Here is a 24,120-nt window from a genome sequence, read left to right as displayed (position 1 = left end):
TTGCTCTTCTAGCACCACTAATCCAGTATTTGCTTTCCAGCATCTGCAGTCATTGTTTTTACCTCAGAAGCAAGTTGTAGTCAGGTTATCTGTAGCTGCAGTTGTAAATGTGAACTGTTAAATAAACCTGTGTGAGATTTTCATCTAAATTGAAATCTGCTACTCAATCTATGTTACACAAGAAGTATGACAAGGTGATCAGCACTGGAGTTTTTTCTTAAAAAATGAAAGCAGTGATAGGATTCTGTATTGATTTTATTCCTGGTACAATTTCTGTGCTGGTTGAAGTCTTGCCCAAGACAATGTTCTGTGATTTTCAAGCTTATATCACGGTGAAATAATCAGAGACTAAGATGAAGTCATCTCCATTCACAATAAATAGATCAGTGGCAATTTTAGACCAAGGAACTGATAGGATCTTTTCTTGCATGTGAACATTGCAGCAGCAGCAGCCAGATCAGATCAATGGAACCCCATGATAGTTCTGTTGCACAATGGGTAAGGTTGAAGTGTAGGCAAACAGTATTGACAGGGCACTCTCTAATCAGGAGAAAACACAGCCATTTCTGTAGCTGCAAGTGAGACTCCAGGATGGTGTGTTGCCTCCCTGGTGCCAGGGTAAAGTGTATCTTTAAGCGGGCACAGGATGTTCTGGAGGAGGAAGGTGAGCAGCTAGAGGTTGTTGTACACATTCAGACTATTGATGTAGGCAGAAAGAGAGATGAAATCCTGTGAAGGGAATTTAAGGATTTAGTTGGAAGTTGAAAAGTTATAATCTCAGGATTACTCCCTGTGCCACATTCTAGTGAGGTCAGAAATAGACAGATAATATGGTTGAATATGTGGCGAAATAACTGGTGTAGGAGAGTGGAATTCAGATAATCGATCATTGGGATCCCTTCTGAGGCAGATGGGACCTATACAAAAAAGATAATCCTAATCTGAAATAGTCCCAGGTGCCTGCATTTGACCCATATCCTTCTAAACCTATTCTATCCATGTACCTGTCCTAATGTCTTTTAAATGTTGTAATTGTACCTGTCTCTACCACTTCTTTTGGCAGCCATATACACACTACCATCTGTGTAAAAAAGTTGCCCTACCAAGTCCCTTTTAAATGAACTTCTTTGTAGAAGACATTTGTTAGCCCTCAGCTGGAGTATTATGTACAATGTTGATTGCCATGTGAATGCATTGGAGAGAGGGCAGGAGCACTTGACAAGAATGGTTCCGGCCAGGAGTAACTTCAGGTATGAGGATAGGTTGAAAAGATTGGGACTAATTCTTCTTCAAGAGAAGAAGGCTGACAGGAGATCCGATCATTTCAAAATCATGAGTGGGCTGGATCGAGAATATGGGGAGTAACAGTTCCTGCTCATTAAAGGAACAAGAGGGAATAGATTTAAACTGATGTGAAAGAAGAAAGGATAACATGAGAAAAGCCTTTCACACAGCAAGTAGTTAAGAGTATGGTGCACTCTGCCTTGGCGTGTGGTGGAGACAAGTTTAACTGAGGCATTCAAGAGTGAATTGGATGATTATTTGGATAAAAATAATGTGCAAGTGTATGGGGGAAAGCAGGAAATTGGCACCAGGTAATGATGCCCATTTAACCAGTTGATGATGCAGATATGATGGACCGACTGGCTTGCTTCTGCACATAACACTTCTCTAATTCTGGGTCCAGGTTAACTTTCAAGTGTTAAAACAGAGTCATGTTAGAAAATAGTTTGGAAAGCACTAATTTATAGGGAAGCTAGATAAACACATCAGGAAGAAAGGTGTAGTGGCTAAGCTATAAGGGTCAGATGTAGTGGTTGGCAGGAGGCTGATAAAGATCATGACCACAGTCATGGATGAGCTGGTTGGAATGGTCTGTTTCCCTGCTGTATGTTCTGTGTACTAAGTACTCATTTTCAAGCTTATGTCACAATGAAATAATCAGAGACTAAGATGAAGTCATCTCCACTCACAACGAATAGATCAGTTGCAATTTTAGACCAAGGAATTGATAGGATCTTTTCTTGCATGTGAACACTGCAGTTAGCAATACATTTTTCCTATATATGAAATGTCAATTGGATTTGCAAAATTTGCAGAACTGAAAGTAAAGCACTTTAGGGTGGGAGTATTTGGATAAATCCTTCAAAGAACCCTCCCAGGCATAATATTCTTCTTCCGCTGAATCTGTTTACACAACATTTCAGGAAGTGTTATCCAGATCATAAGTACTCACTGTGTGTTTAAAAATATCTAATCTCTCTTAGATCTTTTGTCAATTATCCTAAATGAACTTCTCTCATTACTACTCCACCCCCAACTGGAAACCCACCTTAATTACTATCAAAACCCATCATATTTTTGAACATTTCTTTAAGCCTTCCTGAAGCTAGGATGATAAATACCAGTACTACATTTTACAATTATAGAGTTGTACAGCATAGAAACAGACCCTTCCAGCCAAATTGTTCATGCAGACCAGATTTCCAAAATTAATCTAGTCCCATTTGCCAGCATTTGGCCCTTTTCCATCTAAACCTTACTATTCATGTACCCAGGAGAAAGTGAGGACTGCAGATGCTGGCGATCAGAGCTGAAAATGTGTTGCTGGAAAAACGCAGCAGGTCAGGCAGCATCCAAAGAGCAGGAGAATCGACGTTTCGGGCATGAGCCCTTCTTCAAGAATGAGGAAAGTGTGTACAGCAGGCTAAGATAAAAGATACGGAGGAGGGACTTGGGGGAGGGGGTGTTGGAAATGCGATAGGTGGAAGGAGGTCAAGGTGAGGGTGATAGGCCAGAGTGGGGGTGGGGACAGAGAGGTCAGGTAGAAGATTGCAGGTTAGGAAGGTGGTGCTGAGTTCGAGGGTTGGAACTGAGACAAGGTGGGAGGAAGGGAAATAAGGAAACTGGAGAAATCTGAGTTCATCCCTTGTGGTTGGAGGGTTCCTAGGCGGAAGATGAGGCGCTCTTCCTCCAGCTGTCGTGTTGCTATGGTCTGGCGATGGAGGAGTCCAAGGACCTGCATGTCCTTGGTGGAGTGGAAGGGGGAGTTGAAGTGTTGAGCCACGGGGTGGTTGGGTTGGTTGGTCCGAGTGTCCCAGAGGTGTTCTCTGAAACGTTCCGCAAGTAGGCGGCCTGTCTCTCCAATATAGAGGAGGCCACATCGGGTGCAGCGGATGCAGTAAATGATGTGTGTGGAGGTGCAGGTGAATTTGTGGCGGATATGGAAGGATCCCTTGGGGCCTTAGAGGGAAATAGGGGGGAGGTGTGGGCGCAAGTTTTGCATTTCTTGCTGTTGCAGGGAACCTCCAACAGACCCCACCACCAAGGATATATTTCCCTCCCCTCCCCATCAGCGTTCCGAAAAGACCACTCCCTCCGTGACTCCCTCATCAGGTCCACACCCCCCACCAACCAAACCTCCATTCCCGGCACCTTCCCCTCCAATCACAAGGGATGAACTCAGATTTCTCCAGTTTCCTCATTTCCCCTCCCCCAACCTGTCTCAGTCCCAACCCTCGAACTCAGTACCACCTTCCTAACCTGCAATCTTCTTCCTGACCTCTCTGCCCCCACTCCCACTCCAGCCTATCACCCTCACCTTAACCTCCTTCCACCTATCACATTTCCAACGCCCCTCCCCCAAGTCCCTCCTCCCTACCTTTTATCTTAGCCTGCTGGACACACTTTCCTCATTCCTGAAGAAGGGCACATGCCCGAAACGTTGATTCTCCTGCTCCTCGGATGCTGCCTGACCTGCTGTGCTTTTCCAGCAACACATTTTCAGCTATTCATGTACCCATCCAGATGACTTTTAAATGTTGCAACTGTATCTGCCTCCACCACTTCCTCTGGCAGCTTACCCCCTAAATGCACCACGTTCTGCATGAAAAAAAATGCCACATATATTTTATGCCACTTATGCCTTTTATATCTTTGCCCTTTCACCTTAAATGTATTCCCATTGCGTTTTGGACCCCCATCCTGGGGAAAAGATTTGGCTATTCACCCTATCCTTGCCCCTCATGGTCTTATAAACCTCTATAAGGTAACCCATCAACCTCCGATACTCCAGGGAAAATAGCCCCAGCTTATTTAGTATCTACCTACAGGTCAAAATCTCCCATTCCAACTTGTAAATCTTTTCTAAATCGTTTTGTTTAACAACATCTTTCCTATAGCAAGGAGACCAGAATTGAATGCAGTACTCCAAAAGTTGCCTAGCCAATGTCCTGTACAGCCAGAACATGACCTCCCAACTCTATACTCAATGTACTGACCCATAAAGGCAAAAGTACCAAATATTTTTAGGATACTCTTTACAAAATGTAATTTGACTGGCTTACTGAAGTCTGTGTGACTTTATTTCCTGTTCCTTCTCTGTTCTCATAAGGGTTCTAACTCACTGAATTCAATACTGAAGCACCACTTCCCCTTCAGTACTGTAATTCATTTCTGTGTGTCAATCTACATGGTGCATGGATAGCAAAGGACTGGAAACGAATCTTGACCTCACCTGAACTTCATAACTTCATCCATAAACAGATATTGTTGGAAATACTCTGCAGGCTTATTAGTAACTATGAACAGAGGCCAGAGGCGGGGCGCCACGTCAGTGAGTGACAGGCCTCTCCCTGCCGCAGGGCCGCGGGATGTACGGCTGGCGTCGGTTGGAGTCTCTTTCAGCCTGGACTTTTCACTGCCGACTATTGAGTAAACGGGGCTGGTAGGTCCTGGGTGGTCAAGCGACCCATCAGCAGAAGGACGACGAGGAGGAGGAGGAGGAGGGGGAGCGGCATCATGAGTGAGCTCAGCCTGTGCCTGCCCTTCCTGAGGAAAGCCCTGCTCACCGTCACCCTGGTGCTCTTCTATTACTGCTTCTCCATAGGGATCACCTTCTACAACAAATGGGTGATGAAGGTGAGCCGAGATGAGGGGCTCCTCTCTCCCTGGAGCTGGGGAGGTGTTGCTCAGAAACAACATCTGCAACCTGCACTCAAGATAAATACTTGCGTTGGTATAGCACCTTTCACAACCTCAGAACAGCCCAAAAGCGCTTTATTTTTTCTAGTCATGATGTGGAGGAGCCGGTGTTGGGCTGGGGTGAACAAAGTTTAAAAATCACACAACACCAGGTTATAGTCAAACAGGTTTATTTGGAAGCACTACCTTTTGGAGCGCAGCTCCTTCATCAGGTGGTTGTGAAGCAGGTCCATAGGACACAGAACCCATTCTAAAAGGTGGAAGACTGAACAACAACCCAGGTTTGTTCGATGTATCATTTCAGTTGCATAACACTGTAATCTTTTGCTATAAATTCTGTGCTGTATGGTCCTGCTTCACAACTACCTGATGAAGGAGCAGCACTTCGAAAGTTAGTAGTTTTAAATAAACCTGTTGCATTGTAACCTGCTGTTGGTGTTTTTTTTATATAGCTATGTAATAAAATGTTAAATAGATCATATTTCTTCATTATATGAATGGTAAATATTGACCTGAAACTTTTGGATGTAGGTTTGCTCGCTGAGCTGGAAAGTTCATTTCCAAACATTTCATTACCCTACTAGGTAACATCTTCAGTAGGGTAATGAAATGTCTGAAAATGAACCTTCCAGCTCAGTGAGCAAACCTACATCCAAAACCTCAACCTAAGCTACAAATCTTCTCAAAATTCGCTATTGACTCAAAACCCCAGAATAGCTCCCCATTTAGAAGAGTTTCAAAGAATCTTTTATATTTGTTGAGAGGCAGATGGACCAAACCTGAGCTGAGGATGTCACCTCTGAAGCTGTAGTGCTCCTTCAAGACTGGACTGGAGTATTGCCACTGTTACATGTTCCAGTCTCTGAAGTGCAACTTTTGACCTAGAGATGAGAGCGTTATTGTTGGACAAAGGAAAAGACCCATTTTTGTTTATGAGGATCAATAATTTTGATTCCATGTAGTACATTAAGTTAGTAGAGCATCAACTGCAACAAAATCAGAAATGTTGGAGAAACTCAACAGGTCTGGTAGCATCAGTGGAGAGAAAACCAAGTCAACATTTTTGGCCGAGTGACCCTCCTTCAGAATTGGACCTGAAATGTTGACTCTGTTTTCTCTGCAAAGATGCTGCCAGACCTGCTGAGTATCTCCAGCATTTTCTATTTTTGTTTCAGATCTCCAACATCTGCACTTTTATTTTTGTTTAGAGCATCAGCTCCAACCTGATTCGGGTTGATCTGCATGGAACTTTGTGCATTGGTAAGCCTGTAGAAAATAGAGAACAGGAGTGGCACAGTGGCTGAGCAGGTGGTAATGCTGCCTCACAGCACCAGGGACCGAGTTCGATTCCAGCCGTGGGTGAATGTCTGTGTGGAATTTGCACAATTTCCCTGTGTCTGTGTGGATTTCCTCTGGATGCTCCGGTTTCCTCCCACGATCTAAAGAAGTGCGGGTTAGGTGAATTGGCCTTGCTAAATTGCCCGTAGTGTTCAGGGATGTGTAGATTAGGTGCATTAGTCAGGGGAAATGTGGTGTAATAGGGTAGAGGAATGGGTTTGGGTGCATTGCTCTTTGGAGGGTCAGTGTGGATCTGTTGGGCCGAATGGCCTGTTTCTGTACTGTAGGGATTCCATGATAATCGATAAGAACGACCACCTTGGTTGCAACTGAGCTGTAGTTTCACAAATGAAGATGTCATTGACAGTTCTTGCAGAGAAAAATAACATATTTTGTAAGGTGGTAACTTGAACTGCTGTATGCACATTGGGCAGTACTGATTAAAGCTCCCCAATGGACTTGCGTTTTTTTTTACAATAAGTAGGACCGTTTCAAGAAGTCCTCAGTTTTGTGAGCAAGCCTTCTGACCTGAAAATTATTTTCTGGTGTGGGGAGGGGGTAACAGAGATCTGTTTGAGAGGAATATGAGAGTTAATCCAATTCTGAGATGGCATTTTATTTGTGTTTAAAAGATGCATCATCACATATTATATTGTTTCCTTTGGAAATTAAGTGTTAGATCTGTGTTTGTTTAATAATATGGTACCTGTTGACCTGCATCTGCATTGCAAGCTATTGTTATGCTATCCCCTTAAGGGCTTTATTTACTTACTGCTTTGACTATTTTTTTGTACGAACATGTGTTATTTTTGGCTATCTCTGGTTAGTCTCCTGACTCTTTATCAGCAGCAATACTCCTTCCTGTTACCACAGCTTGGACTCCCCAAAGTGAACACACAATAACTGACCGAGGACTGAAATGTGTGTTGTATTCTGCGTGATATCTCAGATGGCCTCATTATCTGTTGAAGATTGTGTTTGTTTGATTGTACAAGAATCTCCTGGGTACTGTAATGCAGTCAGGAGTCATCTGCTAATCTGAAATGTCAGGTTGCATTGTAGGTCGAGCACTAAGTTAAATAGGCCAGAGGTTTTTTTAAGATTAGATTAGATTCCCTACAGTGTGGAAACAGGCCCTTCGGCCCAACAAGTCCACACCGACCCTCTGAAGAGCAACCCACCCACACCCATTCCCCTACATTCCCCTGACTAATGCACCTAACATTAGGTTAACATTAAATTGCCTATGGGCAATTCAGTTTTGCCAATTCACCTAACCTACACATCTTTGGACTGTGGGAGGAAACCGGACCATCCGGAGGAAACCCACACAGACCCTGGGAGAATGTGCAAGCTCCACACAGACAGTTGTCTGAGGCGGGAATTGAACCCAGGTCTCTGGCACTGTGAGGCAGCAGTGATAACCACTGAACTACCATGCCGCCCCATGGTCCAAGAGTTTAGCTTGTAGTCAGGCTGAAGGAAATGATCTCAGTTAATGCAGCAGTGAATGCAACATACAATAACAGATTGACATTTATATGTTAGCTTTCACAACCACCAGAAATCTCCAAAGTGCTTTACTGACAGGGCAGCACGATAGTACAGTGGTTAGCACTGCTGTCTCTCAGCACCAGGGTCCCAGGTTAAATTCCATCCTCGGGTGACTGCCTGTGTGGAGTTTGCACATTCTCCTCGTGTCTGCATGGGATTCCTCCGGCTACTCTATTTTCCTCCCACATTCCAGTGGGTCTATATCTTCCGTATCCTTTTCATCAGTAAATGCTGATGCAAAATACTCATTTAGTATCTTCCCCCATTTTCTGTGGCTCCACATAAAGGCTGCCTTGCTGATCTTTGAGGGGCTCTATTCTCTCCCTAGTTACCCTTTGTCCTTAATGTATTTGTAAAAACTCTTTGGATTCTCCTTAATTCGATTTGCCAAAGCTATCTCATGTCCCATTTTTGCCCTCCTGATTTCCCTCTTAAGTATACTCCTACTTCCTTTATACTCTTCTAATGATTCACTCGATCTATCCTGTCTATTCCTTACATATGCTTCCTTCTTTTTTCTTAACCAAACCCTCAATTTCTTTAGTCATCCAGCATTCCCAATACCTACCAGCCTTTCCTTTCACCCTAACAGGAATATACTTTCTCTGGATTCTCGTTATCTCATTTCTGAAGGCTTCTCATTTTCCAGCTGTCCTTTTACCTGCGACAATCTGTCCCCCAATCAGCTTTTGAAAGTTCTTGCCTAATACCGTCAAAGTTGGCCTTTCTCCAATTTAGAACTTTAACTTTTAGATCTGATCCATCCTTTTCCATCATTATTTTAAATCTTATAGAATTATGGTCGCTGGCCCCAAAGTGCTCCCCCACTGACACCTCCGTCACCAGCCCTGCCTTATTTCCCAAGAGTAGGTCAAGTTTTGCACCTTGTCTAGTAGGTACATCCACGTACTGAATCAGAAAATTGTCTTGTACACACTTAACAAATTCCTCTCCATCTAATCCTTTAACACGATGGCAGTCCCAGTCGATGTTTAGAAAGTTAAAATCCCCTACCATAACTACCCTATTATTGTTACAGATAACTGAGATCTCCTTACAAGTTTGTTTCTCAATTTCCCTCTGACTATTGGGGGTCTATAATACAATCCCAATAAGGTGATCATCCCTTTCTTATTTCTCAGTTCCACCCAAATAACTTGCCTGGATGTATTTCTGGGAATATCCTCCCTCAGCACAGCTATAATACTATCCCTTATCAAAAATGCCACTCCCCTCCTCTCTTGCCTCCCTTTCTATCCCTCCTGTAGCATTTGTATCCTGGAACATTAAGCTGCCAGTCGTGTCCATCCCTGAGCCATGTTTCTGCAATTGCTATGATATCCCAGTCCCATGTTCCTAACCATGCCCTGAGTTCATCTGCCTTCCCCGTTAGGCCCCTTGCATTGAAATAAATGCAGTTTAATTTATTAGTCCTACCTTGTCCCTGCCTGCCTTGACTGATTGGCTCGCTTCTGTTCTCAACTGTCCCCGTCTCAGATTGATCTCTTTTCTCACTATCTCCCTGGTTCCCACCCTCACCCCCACCTTACTAGTTTAAATCCTCCCAAGCAGCACTATCAAATTTCCCTGCCAGTATATTAGTTCCTTTCCAATTTAGGTGTAATCCGTCCTTCTTGTACAGGTCACTTCTACCCCAAAAGAGATTCCAATGATCCGAACATGTGAATCCTTCTCCCATATACCAGCTCTTCAGCCATGCATTCATCTGCTGTATCCTCCTATTCCTGCCCTCACTAGCTTGTAGCACCGGGAGTAATCCAGGTATTACTATTCGTGAGGACCTCCTTTTTAAATTTCCGCCTAGCTCTGTGTAATCTCCCTTCAGAATCTCAACCTTTTCCCTTCTTATGTCATTGACTCCAATGTGGACAATGACCTCTTGCTGGCCCCTCTCCCCCGTGAGAACATGCAGCACCGTCTCTGAGACATCCTTGATCCTGGCACCAGGGAAGCAACACACCATTCTGCTTTTTCACTGCTGGCCACAGAAACATTTGTCTGTACCTCGGACTGGAGAATCCCCTAACACAGTTGATCTCTTGGAATCTGACTTCTCCCTCGTTGCATTGAAGCCAGTCTCAATACCAGTAACTTAGCTGTTCGTGCTACGTTCCCCTGAGAATCCATCACCCCCTACATTTTCCAAAAGAGCATACCTGTTTGAAATGAGTATATCCACAAAAGACTCCTGCTCTAGCTGCCTACCTCTCTTACCTTTCCTGGACTTAACCCATCTATGTGACTGTATCTGAGACTTTTCCCCCCTTCCTATAACTGCCATCCATCACATACTGTTGCTATTGCAAATTCCTCATTGCTTCTATCTGTCTCTCCAACCGATCCACTCGATCTGATAAGATTTGCAGCCAACAGCGTTTATAGCAGATATAATCCGCAGTAACCCTTAAACTCTCTTTAAACTCCCACATCTGACAAGAAGTACATATCACTCTATAAAAGGGCATTTTTGCTCTTTTACAATCTACAGACCCAGAAAATAACACCATCTTATTCCTCTGCAAACACTGCCCCAGATTAAATTAATAGTTATGGTTTATATTTTAAGTTTAATCAAGAGACATATCTCCAAAAACACATAATCAAGAAAGAACCCACTCTACTCATTACTGCAGATTCTGTGTAGGCCACACTTAAAAATAACAATTAACTTATCTGATTCTGTGCTGTGAACGTCGCCAACAGTTTCTCCAAGATCAGTTGTGAATTTCACTTTGGAGTGCATCTGGGAAAATTTACAATGTCCAGCGAGCGATACATGTATTCAAACTCTCCCTCCCTCCCCCCTGCAATTACCTCACCATGTGCTTCCTTTGTCTGTTCATCTCCCTTTTAAAACTGCTGTTGAGGGTTTATGTGCAGATGTCAATATGATACCACTGCCTTCATTCCGATTATATTCTATTGTTCGTGGTATTATTTTCCTGTTATTTATAAAACAGCAAATCATCCCAAATCCTTATGAAAGCACTAGACATTTGTAACTGATTCATGAGATTTTTGTGTTTTCTCCCCCATTTCTTAGAATTTTCATTACCCCATCTTTATGACTTTGATTCACCTTGTGATGATCTTTACCTTCTCTGCAATGAGCCGAACATTCGCTTCATGGTGGACTGGAAAGTCACCCATCTGTCTGTCTTGGAAATTGTACATGAAGAGGGTTGCAGCCACAGGTAACTTTATAATCTACTTTGTCACTGTGGTGAAGAGTCATGATATGTTATTGTTTGAGAGGTTGGGTTCTGATGTGGAAGAACAATGTAAAACCTTAAGTTTAAATTATATTTTTACTTTGAAGAAAGGAAAGTTATGGCTTTTATTTTCATTTTAAATTTGTTCTGTGAATGGAACAGTTTGGAGTGTTTTTTTTTAACTTACAGGCATTTAAATGAGGCTTTAAACCCTTAAGCAGAGCAGTTCAGTGCATTAGGAAAAAAAAGAAAGAAAAGGAAACTACTGTGACAAAAGTCCAATGACATGGAAAATGAGAAGACCCGGAAGAAGTCAGGCAGGTTGATTTAAAGATAAAAGGTCCCTTGCAGCAGAAGTGCTGTTAGTTTAATAGCCAGGGCAGGCCTAGGGCGAAGTTCTGATTTGCTTAGAAGAAAACTCCAGAGCAGAGCTTGTTGAGTTGTCAGGGAGGAAGACATCCTACAAGGCTTTTGAAGACACCAGTTTAAAGAATATATATTATGCAGTAAATGAACTGCGTTAGCAGCTTGTTTAAAGGTCTCAGAAAGGGTAATTAACTCAAGAAAATAGCACTGAATGAAAGCTCTGAACTTCGACAATAAAGAAACTGAGTAAATGCTTATGCCATCAAAACAAGGAACTTTTGTGCACAGATAGGGTGACACTTCTGCTGAGATTTGAGTATCTGTAAAGTTGTAGCTGTGAAAAAAGTTGAATCTTTCTAATATTTAAAATAAGATTATTTCAAAGAGATCTTATAATAGTAGTTCATCTTTTTATATGTAATAAACTTTCATGCTCTTTTGGTAAAAGTACATTGTCAGTCTTTTGTTAACATGTTCAGTGACATCACCATGGTAAACAAAAAGAAAGTAAATCAAACATGTTCTATGAAGCAAAGTCTTGCTTTGGGATCTGACTGGTCCAGATCATCAGCTGAGATCAAAACATCATCCGTACCAGAACATTTTTCAGTCTGTCAGTAAGACACTGTCAGTCTGCTGCAAAGGATCTGTGGACCAGGCTGTCAAGTTGAAACTTAAAAAAAAACTGCAGAGGCTGTAAATCAGAAACAAAAACATAAATTGCTGGAAAAGCTCATCAGCTTTGGCACCATCTGTGGACAGAAATCAGAGTTAATGTTTCAGGTCAACAAATCCTTCCTCCAGTTCTGAGGAAGGGTCACTCGATCCAATATGTTAACTCTGATATCTCTCCACGAATGGTGCCAGACCTGCTGAGCTTTTCCAGCAATTTCTATTTTTGTTTCTTAGACTGGCTGGTATGTTTTCAGCTGATACAGTGTAATATTGCCAGCCATCAGTCACACTGACTACATTTCAGAAGGCACATATGAGCTTAAAGATGAACCTTCCTTCGAAGGTGAATTTCTCACTTTATAAGAACATGGGCTCAAATATTTACCTTTTCCCATAAATCCAGTGAAAACCTTAGTCTGTAAGGTTATCAGGCTTGAATCACTATTAAAAAGTAGATTTGCACTGAGCTGGAGTGAAACTGAACCCATGAACAAAGTCAGATTAACCTGATGCAATTTCATGAATGTTTATCCTTCATGACTTCTTTATGTGCTGATCGGTCTTGGACTGTCAAAAACTGAGCCGCATTTAATTACCTAGTGTCACTGCTTTGGTTCAACACCCCTCTCCCCCATTTCCCAGTTCATATTGCATCACCTTCCATGGAGCCTGTCTTCATCCAAAACCTTTGTCTGTTATTGTCACAGTACATGTTACCTGCCAACTTGAATAATTGCTTTGCTTTTAAGAAAGAAAATATAACAATGGCTACATTTGGTGACACTGTCTCTACAAAGGGCTCATCCGATGCACAGTTGTAGTACATGTATTAATGACATAGCACATTTACCATCATAGACCACATACTGTATATTGTGCTTAATTTTCAAGCCATCAATTTTCCCTATCCCAATACTTTTACTATGTTTAACTCTCTTTAGACTGTATCCAGTTGGCCATAATATACTTTTTAAATGAATAATGTGGAAGAAACCCAGACCCCATTACAGGTTTTCCACATTATCCGAAATTAGAGCATTCCTATGAAACCTTTTGAAAGCTGAAATGGAGTAAAGTGAAGAAGCAATTACTCTTTTAGTAAAAGCGAAAATCCTCTTTGGATTTCTTTCAGTTAGAGAAAACAGGTACTAATATAGGTCTTTTATAAAAGTGAAGTGGCATAAAGTGAATGTTTGAAAAGCAGGGGATACATGTACTTATTTACATATTTTGTAAGGTTTGTGGTACTGTAATTTATTAACCCAAATAATTAATCAAATCCAATGTCTGATAATGACTCTGTTGTCTCTCTTGACACTAATATCATATTCTCAACAAATGGAGAAAATATTGCCTGCTCCCAGGAGAGCAATGCAAGCTGAGTGTGCACGTACAAATGTGCAGAAATACCTTCAAGGTACTGTCAGGAGATACACTGAATCTGACAAGATTGTTCAATTGAATGAGCATTTAAGGTTTTTGAGTGCCTCACTGAGGATGAAATGCTGGGCCTCGTAGCTGTTGAGCTTCTTTCAAAGAGTGGATGAGACAAATGTCAGAGGGGGAGTAGAGCAGACAATTTAAAAAGTTGCAGAATGAGCGACGTATTCAGCAAAGTAGTAACCCGATGTGTATTTGGTCTCCCTGTTGAAGAACATTGTGAGTAATGAATGGAGTATATCAAAGTACAAGAAAATAATTTGGAAACCTAGCTAGGACCTGTACAAATTCCCACTGCAGCACATTTTATTTGGAGGAAATGAGTGGAGTCGAAGGATAAGTTGATAACAAGTTTAGACAGGTTGGGGAGGCTGATGGTTCAGTTAAGAAAGAAGTGGTGAGCATGCAGACCATCAAGTGAGGTAAGGGACTGGACATTGGTTAAAAGGAAATATGATTAGGAAGCTAATGCTGGAAAAAGCAAAGCAGGTCAGGCAGCATTTGAGGGACAAGACAGATGACGTTTTGGGCACAACCCTTCATCCAGGAGTTCTGATGAAGGGTTGGGTCCAAAACGTCGACTCTCTTGCTCCTCAGATGCTGCCTAACCTGCTGTGCTTTTTCCAGTGCCACACTTTATCAGCTGTGACTTCTCCAGCATCTGCTGTCCTCACTATCTCCTACAGCTAGGAAGTGACAGAGGGTGCCTGAGAAGTCACAGGTATAAGCCAATCTAGACTGGACAAGGAAAATTCAATAAAGAAAGAGTTAGCCAGTTATGGAAGGGGGTTTAAGGACTGTGAGACTGTCAGATTTCCAGTGGCAGTGAGATTAGTGATGGTCTAGGAAACAGTGCTTGATGTTTAGTAGACAGTTCATGGTCCAGGTAGGAAGTGGTGTCAGTGAACTTTGCCCTCTGAAAGGTGGAAAGTGGCTCACTAAACAACAGTACTATCCCACTGATTTGGTTTCAATGCCAGGGTTGAACTGGAGAGAATCTCCATAAGTGTTATAATATCAGAAGGAAGTTGGCTAGAGTGAGTCAGGGAGCAGAGGAACTGAGATGGTTGAAATCACAAATAGTATTTTACAGACCAGGCCAGAGTCCCTCAAGTTATTTGAAGAAGGTAGCATAGAGCCTAACTCTCTCTTATTTTAAAGGCAGATGTGAAGTGGATATTCTAGGTGTGATGTAGCTGATGAAATCACTCCGATTTGAGCAAAACAATTTATTTAAACACCACAGTTGAAACACGAACTAAAGAAAACAGAATTTGGAATAACTTGACAATTGGAAAACTTAACCGACCTGATACAGTAACTATTACTAATTAACTGTTCCAATACAGTAGCATCCCTTAAACACATCCCCTTGGCAAAAAGGTACATTCTAATATGAATTCTTACAGGCAGAATGGAGTAGCCTCAAGAGAGAGATCTCAGAAGAAAGTCAGAGAAGTTCTTTACTGAAGTTTGCAATTTCCCTGGACTCTCATCTTGTGACTGCTACAGATAAAAACAAACTGGAAAAATGCTGAACTGGGAGAACTGGCCACTTCCCTTCCATTGTTAAACTAAACTCTTTGGAATCTCTGCCTTTACAATCTCTCTTCAAAAAGACCATGGACAAAATAACCTTCTTAAAGTGACAACACTGTCACGGGTAAGAAGCCAGAAGAAATGTGCAGATGGAATGAGAATTCTGAATTCTCACTGCCAGAGTCTTCTGTGAGGGGGAGACCTAGCCAAAGATGAGTAGACATGAAGACAATATTACAACCTCAAAAATCATGAGCTGGGGCCATAAATGAGTAAAGCTAAGATTGGATTGTTTGAGGCAGAGAAGATGGTGGAAATAGTTTAAAAGGGAGATTGGAAGGAAGCATGAATCAGAGAAAACTAAACAAGGAGGATCCAGAGGGAAGGTGGGATCTAAACATTAATGAAACGTGTGATCTGTGGTGCCTGAGAGGAAAAAACGGCATGTTTTGGTAAAGGGCTGAATAAAGAGAAACATAATCATGAAATTACATTCCAGGACAATTTGAAATTGGTGGAATGTGCTGCTAAGGAGAGAGGCTAACTGACTGTACTCAGTGTTGAGCATAGATCTTGTGAAGCAGTTTTGAGGAAAGCTTAATACCTTATAATATCCAAAGTCATGGGTGGATCAGAAATGTGAAAGATGAAAACCATGCCATTTAATGAGGAAGGAGTTGTAGCTATGAAAGATATTTTAGTAGATACCTATTGAAATGTGACAAAACAATGAAATTGAATATTTGTAAATACAAATGATGAGAGCAGTAACATGTAACACAGAAATGAGAAGGGAGAATGTAGAATCTTGTGGAAAGGACGCTAGAATGTATTAGATTTGAAAAATTTGAGTAAAGTAAATAACAAATTGTGGTAGATGTCTGGAAAACAAAAAGTGATGCAAGCAGGATTAAATTGGGAAACTGATGATAATTCCACCCAGCATTGTACCCGATAACAATGCCATTAGCAATCAACCAATGGTTGACTTCATTGTGCTGATTTTTTTGTATTGATTTTTTAAAAAATTATCTTTGTTACAGCCCTCGCAACTGCCTTAGACATTGGATTGTCTAATTGGAGTTTCCTGTTTATCACAGTCTCACTGTAAGTCTCTTGTCTTGTTACTGAGTTTGGTCATGACATAGATTCTATGAAACTGTCAATATAATTTGACATAGTTATATCTCAGTCAACTGTTTTTTTTTGTACATGGAGTTTGACAAATGTTTAGCAATGAGATTTCACCTTGAGCCTTATTTATAGAATTAGGATGACCTCTATATGCTCCAGTCACTGTTGATTATTATTTAGTATTGAATTATTTCGTCATATGGAATATGGCTGGACTTTCAGTACTTGGTCTGTTGGTACCTATTTGCACCTTTGTGATATATACACTCCTGGTAACTAACTGTGTCTTCAGCTGTCAAGGCTCTTAGCTCAAATTCTCTGCTTAAATCCCTCTAACCTCCTTTAGAATGCTTCTTAAAAACTGCCTCTTTGTTTAAACCTCTGGTCATTTGCATGTTCCCTTCTTTGACTTTGTGTAAAGTATCTTAACTGTGTCTGACTAGGTCTTCCTCCACAGGTTCCCTACTAATTCAAAGTTTGAATCCAGAATCTACTTGTACTGTATAGTCCTAGTATCTGACCAGACCCTTGTGGTCTCCATGTTGTTTAAGATAACAAATTTCATAGCTGAGCATCTGTTTGAGATACTGCCCCTTATACTGACTTAATGGCTAATGATTCTGTACACTCCTTTTGTGTATTGGCTCTAATTAATGCTGTTTCTTTATTTCAGGTACACAATGACAAAATCAACAGCTATTTTATTTATTTTATTTTTTTCAATTGTATTCAGACTAGAGAGATTGGTAAGCATTGCCACTTCAGCTACATGTTTAAACTGTAAATGTGATTGGCAAACTACTCTGTAGTTGAGGAATTGAGGATCTTGTGTTGGATTGTGTAGAACAAATAGCCTGGATGTTGTAAATGAGGAACACTTAGGTTTTCAAAGAGCGTAGGAAGAGATGCCCAAGGGAGGTTAATGCCAGTCTTCAGCCAGACATGGTCTTGATCTCCATATCATAATGGGGATAATTGTGAAATATGGTACAATCTAGAAGGAGAGGTTAGAATTTAGAGTTAAGGACCTTGATGATGTGATTTAGGCTGTTTGAAGGGTTAGTTAATATGTAGTGGGATGATAATAGTTTTGGATTTGAACAGGAGCCGTGAAATGCTATTTAGGTGTTGTGCATGGAAGCAGTGTACATGTGGTCTTTTTTTTTTCTTTACTCCTAGAGAGAAGCAGTAAATGTGGCTGTTCCGTGAGCTGGGAAAAGTTAGAAAAAGAATAGGTTTTAAGCAAGAGAGAATCAATGATGTGATGAATGAATGATGCAAGGCAAAAGGGCAAGTTTTTAAAAACATGCTCTCAGATGAGGTATTAATGGGGGAGAATCACTACCAACAGTTGCCATCTAAAAACAAAGAAACCAAACATAAGTGGGATTACAGTCTGAAATTGTTGGTCTCAAATGTTGAGTCCAGAAGGTTGTGAAGTACCTAATCAAAATATGTGTGGCTTTTTTGAGCTTACATTGAAACAGTGGAAGAGGCCGTGGTCAGCATGGGAATGGATTGGAGAATGAAAATGACAGCTGGCAGTTCAGGGTCCAGTTTGTACTTTTACTTGCCTAGCTAAATGTAGGGGGCCTTGCAAAGTGATTACCCACACTCCATTTACTCTCCCTGAGAGAAGACCCACATTGTGAGTAGCAAATGCAGTACAATAAACTAAAATTAGAAGTAAATTTGCCATTTCAGCTGGGAGGAATATTTAGGGAAATTAGTAGGTCCCAAGGCTGGAATAGCTGAAGCAGAGCTACAGTCAGTGTTCAGGGAACGATGTGACTGGATTGAATCTTCGGATCATTTGGGAGGCTGACAGGCTAATTGAGAGGAGTTACAGGGAGATAGTTACACGTCAGGTACAGGACAAAGGTAAATGGGTTACAGTCAGGGGTTGGAAAGGGAACAGGCATATACTGTAGGATCCCCTCTGGCCATTCCCCACAATAACAAATATACTGTTTTTACTGTTTTGGGTGGGGGTGGGGGAGGGGGGGAGGGTGCAGTTTACAAGGGGTAAGCCATAGGGTACGGGTGTCTGGTGCAGAATCTGTCCCTGTTTCTCAGGGGGAAGGGAGAGGAGTAGAGCATTAGTCGTTGGGGGCAACATTGTTAGTGGGACAAATGGGAGATTTTGTAGGAACACACAGTTGGTGTGTTGCCTCCCTGGTGCCAGGGTCTGTGATGTCTCGGATCATGTTTTCGGGATTCTTAAGCAGGAGGGGGAGCAGCCCCAAATCGTGATCCACATAGGCACTAATGACATGGGTAGGAAAAGGAATGGGGATGGAAGGCAGAAATTCAAAGAGCTAGGGCTAGAAACTTAGAGCTAGAACAAAGAGAGTTGTTATCTATGGTGTGTTACCCATGCCACGTGCTCGCGAGGCGAGGAATAGGGAGAGAGAGGAGTTGAATACATGGCTACAGAGATGGAGCAGGAAGGAGGGATTCAGATACCTGGATAATTCTAGCTCATTCTAGGATAGGTGGGACATCTACAAATGGGATGGTCTACACCTCAACCAGAGGGGTACTAATATCCTGAGGGGAGGTTTGCAAATGCTCTTCAGGAGGATTTAAATTAATTCAGCAGGGGGGATAGGAACTTGAATTGTTTATCCAGTGTACAGGAGGTTGAGAATAGTGAGGTCATGAATAAGGTGTCAAGTTTACAGGAGTGTACCAGCAGGCAGGAAGGTGGTTTGAAGGTGTCTTCTTCAACATCAGGAGCATCCGGAATAAGGTGCATGAACTTGCAGCATGGGTTAGTACCTGGGACTTCGATGTTGAGGCCATTTTGGAGACATGGATAGAGCAGGGACAGGAATGGTTTTTGCAGGTTCCAGGGTTTAGATGTTTCAGTAAGATGAGGAAAGGTGGTAAAAGAGGGGGAGGTGTGGCATTGTTGGTCAAGGACAGTATTACAGTGGCAGAAAGGACATTTGATGAGGACACATCTACTGAGGTAGTATGGACAGAAGTCAGAAACAGAAAAGGAGAGGTCACCCTGTTGGGAGTTTTCTATAGGCCTCTGAAAAGTTCCAGAGATGTAGAGGAAAGGATTGCAAAGATGATTCTGGATAGGAACGAAAGTAACAGGATAGTTGTTATGGGGGCCTTTAACTTTCCAAATATTGATTGGAAATGCGACAGTTTGAGTACTTTAGATGGGTCAGTTTACATCCAGTGTGTGCAGGAGGGTTTCCTGACACAGTATGTAGACAGGCCAACAAGTGGCAAGGCCACATTGGATTTAGTACTGGGGAATGAACCTGGCCAGGGTGTTAGATTTGGTGGTAGCACTTTGGTGATTATGACCACAATTCTATGAGATTAGATTAAATTACTTAGTGTGGAAACAGGCCCTTCGGCCCAACAAGTCCACACCGACCCTCCGAAGAGCAACCCATCCAGACCCATTCCCCTACATTTACCCCTTCACCTAACACTACGGGCAATTTAGCACAGCCAATTCACCTGACCTGCACATTTTTGGACTGTGGGAGGAAACCCATGCAGACACTGGGAGAATGTGCAAACTCCACATAGACAATTCCCTGAGGCGGGAATTGAACCCGGGTCTCTGGCGCTGTGAGGCAGCAGTGCTAGCCACTGTGCTGCAGTTCCGTTTACTTTGTAATGGTAAGGGATAGGTAGGCCAAGAGTTATAGCTGGGGGAAAGGAAATTATGATGTGATTAGGCAAGATTTAGGATGCATAGGATGGGGATGGAAGGCATGGGATGGGTGCAATTGAAATGTGGAGCTTGATCAAGAAACAGCTACTGCGAGTCCTGAATAAGTATGTACCTGTCAGGCAGGAAGGAAGTAATTGAGCAAGGCAACAGTGGTTTACTAAAGAAGTTGAATCTCTTGTCAAGGGGAAGAAGGAGGCTTATATGAAGATGAGACGTGAAGGCTCAGTTAAGACGCTTGAGTGTTGCAAATTGGCCAGGAAGGACCTAAAGAGAGAGCTTAGGAGACCCAGGAGGTAACATGAAAAGTCTTTGGCAGGTAAGATCAAGGAAAACCCTAAAGCTTCCTCTATATATATCAGGAATAAAACAATGACTCGGGTAAGAGTAGGGCCTGTCAGAGACAGTAGTGAGAAGTTGTGCATGGATAGAGACAGGCGAGGCCATAAATGAATATTTTTCGACCATATTCACACAGGAAAAAGATAATGTTGTTGAGGAGATACAGGCTATTAGATGAGCCAGGATTGAGGTTCATAAGAGGGTGTTAGCAATTTTGGAAAGTATGAAAATAGATGTCCCCTGGGCTGGATGGGATTTATCCTAGGATTCTCTGGGAAGCTAGGGAGGAGATTGTAGAACCTTTGGCTTTGATCATTATGTTGTCATTGTCTCCAGGAAGTGTGCCAGAAGACTGGAGGATAGCAAATGACCCCTTGTTCAAGAAGGGGAGTCGAGACAACCCTGGTAATTTTAGACCAGTGAGCCTTACTTCGTTTGTGGGTAAAGTGTTGGAAAGGATTATAAGAGATAGGAATAATTTGATTAGGGATAGTCAATACGCTTTTGTGAAGGGTAGGTTGTGCCTCACAAACCTTATTGAGTTCCTTGAGAAGGTGACTAAACAAGTGGATGAGGGTAAAGCAGTTGATGTAGTGTAGATGAGTTTTCAGTAAAGTGTTTGACAAGGTTCCCCATGGTAGGTTGTTGCAGAAAATAAGAAGGCATGGGATTGATGGTGATTTAGCAGTTTGGATCAGAAATTGGCTAGCTGTAAGAAGACAGAGAGTGGTGGTTGATGGGAAATATTCATCCTGGAGTTCAGTTACTAGTGGTGTACTATAAGGATCAGCTTTGGGGCCACTGCTGTTTGTCATTTTTATAAATTATCTGGATGAGGGTGTAGAAGGATGGGTTAGTAAATTCACAGATGTCACTAAAGTCGGTGGAGTTGTGGACAGTGCGGAAAGTTGTTGCAGGTTACAGAGAGACATAGATAAGCTGTAGAGCTGGGCTGAGAGGTGGCAAATGGAGTTTAATATGGAAAAGTGTGAAGTGATTCACTTTGGAAGGAGTAACAGGAATACAGAGTACTGGGCTAATGGTAGTGTGGATGAGCAGAGAGATCTCAGTGTCCATGTGCATAGATCCATGAGAGCTGCCATCCAGGTTGCTTGGGTTGTTAAGCTGGCATACGGTGTGTTAACTTTTATTGGTAGAGGGATTGAGTTTCAGAGCCATGAGGTCATGTTGCAGCTGTACAAAACTCTGGTGCAGCTGCACTTGGAGTATTGCATATAGTTCTGGTCGCTGCATTATAGAAAGTATGTAGAAGCATTGGAAAGGGTACAGAGGAGATATACTAGGATTCAAGGGAAGGTCTTATGAGGAAAGGCTGAGGGATTTGAGGCTGTTTTCATTAGCGAGGTTAAGAAGTCACTTAATAGAGACATACAAGATGATCAGAGCATTAGATAGGGTGGACAGTGAGACCTTTTTCCTCGGATGGTGATAGCTAGCACGGGGGATAATAGATGTAGTCGAAAAGTGTGGTGCTGGAAAAGCACAGTTGTTCACGCAGCATCCGAGGAGTTGGAGAATTGACGTTTCAAGTATAAAACCTTCATCAAGAATGAGGCTTGTGGACCAAGGGGGCTGAGAGATAAATGGGAGGGGGTGGGGCTGGTTAGGGTAGGGGGGTGGGGAAGGTAGCTGGGAATGCGGTAGGTAGATGAAGGTGGGGGAGGAGGTGATCAGGTGGGAAGGAAGATGGGCAGGTAGGACTGTTCAGGAGGGTGGTGCCAAGCTGGAAGGTTGGATCTGGGATAAGGTGGAGGTGCCTACAAGAAAACCTCATCTTCTTCCTTGGGACCCTCCAACAACATGGGATCAATGTGAATTTCACCAGTTTCCTCATTTCACCTCCCTGCACCCAGCCTCATTCATAATGAAGGGTTTATGCTCCTGTTCCTCCTGTTCCTCTGATGCTGCCTGACTGGCTGTGCTTTTCCAGCACCACACTTTTCGACTCTGATCTCCAGTCCTCCCTTTCTCGTGGGTGATAGATATAGGGCAGATGTCAAAGGTAGGTTCTTTCCGCAGAGAGTGGTAAGGGTGTGGAATGCCCTGCCTGCAACAGTAGTAGACTTGCCAACCTTAAGGGCACTTAAATGGTCATTGGATAAACATATGGATGATAATGGAATAGTGTAGGATAGATGGGCTTCAGATTGTTACACAGGTCGGTGCAACACAGAGGGCCGAAGGGCCTGTATTGAACTGTAATGTTCTATGTTATAATGTGATTGGCTACATTATACTTATTTTCACATTGTGTAATTTTAAATGAAGAGCAACATGATGAAAACATAAAAGTTTTAAGCTATAGAAATCATTCAGGTGAGATTCTTTGGGCTTAACAGTAGCATTCCTTGTCCTTTTGTGCTTTGTATTTAAAGATATTTTGTGTAGTGTTAAATTGCAAGTAATGCATCTCAGAGTACATTTGCACCAACTGCTAAAAGTTATGTTGCAGGTTAGTAAGATCATTCTTAAAAGAAGAAGCAAAGCTTTAGATTAATTTCTAAATTGAAAGAATTGAGAAGTAGAGAAGTTATTGTAAACCTGTTGTGAATCTTACTTGGACCATACTTACTGTGTACAGTTTGTCACCATTCTATAAAAAGAATATAAAGGCACTAGAGAAGATGCAGAGAAGATGTAAAAGGATGGTGTCAAAAATGTATTAGTTTATGTATCACAAAAGGACTGAGAAGCAGTGCCTCTTTTTTTGAAGATAGGATGATCAGATAGAGGTTTTTATAAAAACCTTCCATAGTTTTAAAGTGAATGTTTCCTTTTGTTGGAAAGGGCTGTCAATATAAGATAATGACCACAAATTCAAATAAGGAATTTAGTAGAACATCTTCAGCAAAGAAAGGTGAGAATGTGGAATTAGCTAACACTGGGACTGGTTGAAGGGGATAGTGTGAATGCCTTTAAGGTGAAGCTGGATGAATATATGAGGAAGAAGGGAATAGAAGGTCATGAAGATAGAAATAGATGAAGAAAAATGAGAGAAAACCCGGATGGTGTACAAATGCTGGAATGGAGTAATTGAACCAACTCGCCCATTTGAAATGCTGTATGTTATTAAAATACTTGTTTTATTCAACAACATCACTTGTTAAATTTCAAACCACAGTCGCTCCATAAGATGGTCAGCAATGTTGTGCAGGATTTTAATAAATCAGAGGAGCAGCTCTAAATAAAGGTATAATAGGGAATGTGACAGTACAGCAAACGTTTTATTAACCGGCATCTATGGGATCAAGAATTGTTCAAATATTCTGATTGATCAAGAGATCCATATAATAGCACACACTGTGTAATAGAAACTCAATGCAGGGGGTATACATATCACTGTTATACATTATTTACGGCATAAATCACGTAACTAATAATGCAACTTGCCCTCAAATAAAACTTACTGGCAGAAAGCCTTCTCACTCTCATCCTCAACTGGCTATTCAGACATCGTGTAGATTGTGATAATACAGTAAACTTACGATATTTTAAGCATATAATTTTTATCAAGAATGCCAGTTCGTAAGATGCCAGTTAAAACTGTTTGTTTTACTTCACCATTAACTGGCTGTTACTGTGGGTGGACATTGCACTGTGTTTGCAGTGCCAAATGCCAGTGGACCTGACCTTTCCATTTGATAAAGTGACCTTTTGTGAGGCTCATAAAAGAGCAAGTTATGAAATACACCAAAAAGTTGTTTCTTAGGCAGTTCTTTCACTTAAAGACACTCACCTTCCAGGTGGACTCAATTCACTATTACTCAGCTTCTTTCCTTAACTTTGTAAACA

The 24,120-nt window shown here is 41.9% G+C and overlaps 1 protein-coding gene across 1 annotated transcript in view; it reads left to right on the top strand.

Annotated features, from left to right (window-relative positions):
* Nucleotides 1-4,461: 4,461 nt before the first annotated feature.
* slc35c2 (solute carrier family 35 member C2) overlaps nt 4,462-24,120 on the top strand; it is a 40,670-nt gene continuing 21,011 nt past the window's right edge. The window contains exons 1-4 of the mRNA XM_072556899.1: nt 4,462-4,920; nt 10,940-11,090; nt 16,172-16,235; nt 16,936-17,008. Coding sequence (XP_072413000.1) covers nt 4,801-4,920; nt 10,940-11,090; nt 16,172-16,235; nt 16,936-17,008 — 408 coding nt within the window. The 5' untranslated portion in view covers nt 4,462-4,800. The remainder of the gene's footprint in view (nt 4,921-10,939; nt 11,091-16,171; nt 16,236-16,935; nt 17,009-24,120) is intronic.

Source organism: Chiloscyllium punctatum, chromosome 37 (assembly GCF_047496795.1).
Source record: "Chiloscyllium punctatum isolate Juve2018m chromosome 37, sChiPun1.3, whole genome shotgun sequence".
Lineage (NCBI taxonomy): Eukaryota > Metazoa > Chordata > Chondrichthyes > Orectolobiformes > Hemiscylliidae > Chiloscyllium > Chiloscyllium punctatum.
The sequence above is the reverse complement of the archived record's forward strand: the minus strand, read 5'-3'. Positions and strand labels throughout refer to the sequence as shown.